At 43.2% G+C, this 6224-nt stretch overlaps 1 protein-coding gene across 1 annotated transcript; it reads right to left on the bottom strand.

Moving 5' to 3' along the window:
• Nucleotides 1-823: 823 nt before the first annotated feature.
• Nucleotides 824-4437, bottom strand: LOC112277529 (uncharacterized). Its single transcript, XM_024509976.3, has 4 exons — nt 3896-4437; nt 2990-3736; nt 2626-2874; nt 824-2514 (listed from the first exon to the last, which is right to left on the bottom strand). The coding sequence occupies exons 1-4, from the start codon at nt 3944-3946 to the stop codon at nt 1534-1536; spliced, it is 2028 nt and encodes a 675-aa protein (XP_024365744.1). The 5' UTR covers nt 3947-4437; the 3' UTR covers nt 824-1533.
• Nucleotides 4438-6224: the final 1787 nt, after the last annotated feature.

Here is a 6224-nt window from a genome sequence, read left to right as displayed (position 1 = left end):
TCTAAAATTATATTAACTAGTAAAAACTTTGGTCTTCTTTATGCTTTGAATTATGAATAATTCTTTTTGAGTTTGAATTATGAAATGACAACAAAACTATTGGCAATAGTAGTATTAAAGAGTAAACAATAAAAACCATTGGGCTAAATTTAGCAACAATAACTTCTCCCATAGCTAGTTATATGTTAAATTCTTTAATACAATAGCACCAAAGAACATAAAAGTTTTATTTAAAAGTAATACAAAAGAGGATGTTAGATTAATGCACAATGTTGTTTACAACAAACATTTCAAGACTAAGAATGTTAAAATGACTAATATTATTTATTTTGGATTGAAATATTTTTTAAGATGTTCTTTCATATCATAAAAAATTAAATAAATAAATAAATAAATAAAATAAAATAAAATAAAAAATTGTTATCTCTTTATGTATGTTGCCTTTAATGTATCGAAAGAATTATTGTAAATAATTATACCAGTATTACTAAAAACATATCATATTTCACATATGTTGTCTCGTTATATATAATTTTATTATTATAATTAGAAAATTTTATACAAAAGTAACAAATAAATGCAAAACAAAGTTTATTTTACATATTGATTTTATGGGTTTTTTGCTACTTTTTTCATATATGTGTATATACATACAAAGTATATAAATATATAGAAATGTAAAAAATTAATTAGAAATTGGTATAGTTAAATTACCTCAGCGTTTTGCATAATAAATAATTATTTAATAAATAAAGACCATTCCTGATTAGTGTAAAATAGATCTACATATTTTAACATACAAAATAATCAAAATAAACGAAAATCTTGTAAATTTTGAGCTTGCAGATTTCGAGCTGGATTGCTCTTCAGTATTGGTACAATGAACCACAATTTTACAAAGGATTAAAAAACTGAATCTTGCCATATACTACCCGTCTCGAAGCTAGACTTACAGTCCTACGAATCATGCGTTTATTTACGACGTGTGTCGCCTCCACAAGCTATACTCATTTCAGGGTACCTAAGGGAACATCGTTGCAAGGTGAATCATTTTGCTTGCTGCCTCCCGACTGAAATCTTATGACAAAGGTAACCGTCTACCAAGGTACTTCTGCTGCCGATTAGGCACACTACTGGGTTAAGACTCCAGTTGTTGGTGATCTCCTATTGTGCCAGTAAGCAAAATACACAATAGCTCAGATCTGGCGGATCGGTGACAAAACAGCGACACATGTCTAAAGTGGTGTTCTCTCGAGAGCTATGCTGTAAAAAGTGCTCCAGTTTGAGAAACATGTTGAAGGGTTATCAGGATAGTACACGAAAAAATATGACTGTTAATGTACGTGCACATAGAATGACACCGCCAGCTCTGGTGTCGAGATCTTGAAAACCTTCCCGGAGACATTAGACGCTGGAAGAGTGGCGGAAAAATGGGATTAAAACCTCGAGTGGAACATGGGATTAAAACCTCGCCGTCTCCAGCAGCATAAAAGAATACTTTTAAAAGTGAACCGCGGATTCCTGTGTCTGGGATTAATTCACATCCTTCATGAAGCCAAGGGCCTCCATCGAGACGTAGTCTTGGTTGCGAAATAGGCTCAAGAAGTGTACCACTCGATAGGCATCTTCAAAGTTGGACAGAGGCCCAAGAGAGACTTGAACACATTCAAACTCCGGAGGTCGCTCAAACACACTGATATTTCGTACTCTCTGCTTCGCTGGTCCAAGAAGGTTTCCGACGCCAGGGTTGTTGAAGGACCCCACTGCCAGCGTGATCTGGTTCTTAGCTGCCAATCGCTGCACCAGCGATGGCATGATAACCTCCCCTGTGCTGTCCAGGACATTAAACGAGATGATATTACCGCGGTTTTCTGCCATGTAGGGACTGTAGACGTTCAACAAGCTCCAGTCGTCAGGGTCAATGTGACGCAACCCCTTCAGCTTCTGTACCATCCAGGTCGCGAGCGCCTTAACACGTGTGTTTATCACATCCAGTCCAATAGACTGTAAGTGTTGTAGGCCCAACTCAAGCCAGGCGAATGAGAGTTTTGAGAGGCTTTCATCTTCGGCAACAATGTAGACATCCTTTCCCTGTGTAGAAGACCCCTTCGTAGAAAGTGTGATTGCGTTGGAGTGTGGGACATGATTTACCAAAAAGCTTGCCCTTCGGACCAGCAGGAAACCCATGCCAGATGAATACCCAACGATGTTTTGGAAAGATCCAAGAACAAAGTCTGGTTGATGTTGAGACAGATTCAATGTTCCGGTTGGAAGCAGCGTTGATGCGTCGACGAGCACATGCCAGCCAGATTTGTGCGCCTTGTTGACCCAGTGCATTGAATGCCGAATACCGGTGATGCTTGATTGCGCAGGATACACAAAGAGGCTTCCAGCTGATTGAAATATGTGGCGCTTCATTAGCGGCCGAATAGTTGATTTTGCCATTGTAAGGTCAGTCTCCTCAAGGGGAGCCAACACAGGCTTTCCTCCACATTTTAAGGCAGCCGCGATAAGCTGTAGAACATGTTGACAGGATATAAGTCAGTCAAGCTCTTGGTCTATCTGGATTGAACATCGAATTACCGAAAAAATGGAACAAGAAATAATGAAGGTATGACTTTGCACCTGATTGGCGGAATCATGGATGTCCTGACAGACCAGAATCGGACTGCCTTTCTGGAAAGGATACGAATTCGCGACCAGACGGTAAGAAGCGTTCAAGCCAGTAGTGAATACGACACTGTATTCCGATCTACTGGTCTTAAACATTTGCAGAAGTCGTCCTTGAGCCATTGCGGCATATTCATCTGAAGAGCCAGGTCCCCCACTGAACATATGACCTTGTGCCGTGACGATTTTCATGTGCTCTTCTATCTACAAGCAGCACAATACAAGAAAATTGGAGTCAGACCTTGAGGTTCATGATTTGGTAATTATCAATGGGTCCGAAAGGTTACTTCGCAGAGAGTCAAGTGATGAGATCGCAAACCTGGAATCGTGAAGAGAGCGCCAAGCTTGCGTAATCCATGTATACATGTTTGTTCAGGGACAGCTTCGGGTACTGCTCACGACGTACGTTCTCCAGAGAGAGAATCTCAAAGTAATCCGGATTAGTTTGAAGGAACTTTTCCTCTGCATCGGCGTAATCTGCTGCTTCGGAGCTATCATCATCCCCGTCAGATTTATAGAAGGCAGACGACATCGATCTGTCAATGTTTTCTTCATCTGAGGTAGACTCGGTTGTCCAGCTCCTGCTAGAATTGTCGCGTCTGCTGAATGTCGAATCAGAAGCCACAGTATTGTTTCTATCGCCGTTCTGAGATCTGAACCTCAAAACAGGCTCACAACTCTTCCTTCTGCTGTCTCCATTGGAATGATGTGTACTTGTCACTTCTGCTATCCAACTCTTCTTACTTATTGGCTGAGACTGCTCCTTGATAATTTCGTAACTTTTGGCACAAGTAGTGCTCACAGGGCTCCTCGGGGACGACCTATCGTACATGTCAAGCACAGCTGGTAGTAGCGAAGTGTCAATGGTGTGGCTACTACGTTGCAGCTTCCTAACCGGTGCCGGGCTGCTCGTCTTGACAGGAAACAGGCTTTCCGCAAAGTAAACCTCCGAGTCTGTTAAATGACCAAAATCTTCGCCTCTCAGCGCACTTTTCTTGGAGGCCTTCTTGACACCGTTGCTATATCTCGGAGACTTGGTATCGATGCTGTAGTCGATACTGTCCGTCTGAAATTCCAAAACATCTCACGTATTATTTCACATCCCTCAATCCGTACTAAAAATAGACCAACTGTAGCGTTTCAAGATTTCTTACGACAGGACTTTTGTTCGATATGTAACCAAACAAGATGAAAACATAAGAGAAGCCATTGAGGAAGAAAGTACCTGCGCATGACCGCGTGCCCCGGATCGAAACTTGCTGAGTTTGTTGAACATGGTTGCTGCGAAGGTCTAATTCGGCCTCACAATGTTGGTCCAGATTCACTCATCTGCCATCTGCTGCTCCCAAGCTGCTGGGCACCAATTCTGCAACCTGTATCCACCGTACCTACACCTTTCGCCAAGGTCCAGCGAAATCCAATACCATTCACGCACCGTGCAACAAACCTGACGCTCGGCAGTCTCCAAGACTTACCCTATCGAGAAACCTCACACCAGGCAGACGTACGCCGCAACGAGTTGGTCAATCTCAACATTATACACATCAACGCACATGCACACTATCAGACCAGAAAGTGATTAAGACGAGAGAATCCTTTGAGCAGAAAATATGAGAGTGTCTGAGGAGGAGCGCAGGGGGGGGGTAGGAGGAGAGGGCGATGCTGGTGTACTGCGAGTGAACTTCAATGAGACTGGCAGCGCGGTTCTTAACTTGGGCGTGTGCAGCGGCAAAAGCGCTCCGGCGCCCAGGATGCCAGCCTCAAGGAGAGGGAACCAACAAAAGCCTGTACAGGCGCTAGAATTCTATTTTCGGGTCTGCGCAGGGCGTGCTTTGGCACCCCAATTTTCGACGAGCCAATTATAACCTCTCCGGCTTATCGTGCTCTCTGGCCATCGTTCAGTTTTCTCTGCTGCCAGTTAAGAGCTCCCCCATTTACTATTTCACTGCTTCTGGCTCACGAGAAACGGCAACTTCCGTCAGTAGTTAGTAAACCCGCGCTATCACTTCCTCAACGGATGCTTAGTTACCCTATGGCACTATCGCTACCATCAATTTCGTTTTTTATGTCCCGGAGTTCCGCACTGCTCCTGCTTGATGGAGCCAGAATGTCGTCAGCCTCCCCCCCTCCGAATTTGAAAAACTGTAGCCTATCTTTTCTTAAACGTTCATACTCAGACTTCCAGTTCCCTCCTTATTTCAATTTTTCCATCTTTCAAGGCCCCAATCATAGTAACCTATTTTCTAGTATATTTTTGAAGATGGTGACTGTTGAATTTTGAACATGGAACTTCTGAAGCGGGGACTAGGAGCTCTTACTCTGCAGGATTATCTCCATTTGATTTTTTGTGCTTCTTATCAAAAAGTATCCCTCCTCCTCCTTGCTGACTCTCACTTCTTGGAGCTTGCTAACAATACTTGTGTCCACATGGCTCCCAAAGTTTGGACACCCCCTCTAAGTTATCTACCTTTCTTTGTATGCATGTGTGGTTGGAGATAGAGTCATCAGCTTTGGCTTGGATTCCCAATGGCTTGGTCAAGCAGCCATGGGAGAGCCCCCAATGATGGATTCTGCTCTTAGGCCCAACACTTTTTCTGTGCCCTAGTGTAGAGCTGTGCATTTAATACTTGTGAAAGTTCTATGCCTTGCTACCCAGACCCATTTGGCCTTTTGAGAATCCCAAGTCTTGGTAGGGTAGTTTTGATACTTTCTGATGGGGGGTCCATTCCTCCCATTGGGCTTCTGAGAAGGCATCTGTTGGGAGATCGAAGTTTGTGCCAAGTGGGCAAAAGTTGGCAATGTGGTTCTTAGGGTTTGCAGGGATCCATCAACTCAGGTTGTACTTTCATTTGCTCAACAAGCTGTCAATAGCAACATTTCACCATGAATAAGGCAGTTGCTACCCAACTTGCTCATGTTGTTAGAGGAGGTACTAATCTCATTAAGAAGTGAGCCTGACCAAATTGGTTGAGTGTGGAGACAAAATGAACAAACTCGGAAGCCTACCAGTTGGGTGAATTGTATTAGTTCACAGTCACATTGTCCACATATGGTGTGCCACCACAAACAGAGAAAATCTTTGAGATCCAAGCACACTTCTCCCACCCACTTTTCTCATTGAAATGCATGCATGCAAGGGATGTATGCAAGAGGAATTCAATAAGATGATCATGAGATCAGTTGCCATTTTTGCCTGTAATCCTCATTCAAGTGTAATGGGACAGAAAACGGAACACACATTTGAAAGAAGAATTAGTGCTTGTTATTCCAAATACATGTGTTGTCCATGAATGTTAACAGTGCAACCAGCTTCCTAACTAGGGTGTGTCCTAGTGCAAAAGCAAATACAATGCTGATGTGGCAAGTAGTGCCCCAAATAAAGGGGGACGTCCTACAAAGCAACAAAGCAAACGACAGTAGCAGAGAAACGGGAACAAATCGGGGGGAGGAGAACGGGGGGTTCCCATTGGGATTCCCAATGCCGTGCCCAACGTGGGAGATCTGTCAAGAAACGGCGTCGAATCCCAACGAGACCTGGAGCCCCTTTCGTTGGC

Source organism: Physcomitrium patens, chromosome 25, assembly GCF_059467195.1.
Source record: "Physcomitrium patens ecotype Gransden chromosome 25, ASM5946719v1, whole genome shotgun sequence".
Classification (NCBI taxonomy): Eukaryota; Viridiplantae; Streptophyta; class Bryopsida; order Funariales; family Funariaceae; genus Physcomitrium; species Physcomitrium patens.
Note: the sequence above shows the minus strand (reverse complement) of the source record. Positions and strands in the feature narration are given on the sequence as shown.

What these genes read in the sequence shown, in the direction of transcription:
- LOC112277529 (XM_024509976.3), bottom strand. Translation starts at nt 3,946, where the DNA reads ATGTTCAACAAACTCAGCAAGTTTCGATCCGGGGCACGCGGTCATGCG. An exon ending in GGGCACGCGGTCATGCGCAG is followed by an intron (nt 3,737 to 3,895) that starts GTACTTTCTTCC and finishes TTGGAATTTCAG; the next exon opens with ACGGACAGTATCGACTACAG. An exon ending in CGCTCTCTTCACGATTCCAG is followed by an intron (nt 2,875 to 2,989) that starts GTTTGCGATCTC and finishes TGCTGCTTGTAG; the next exon opens with ATAGAAGAGCACATGAAAAT.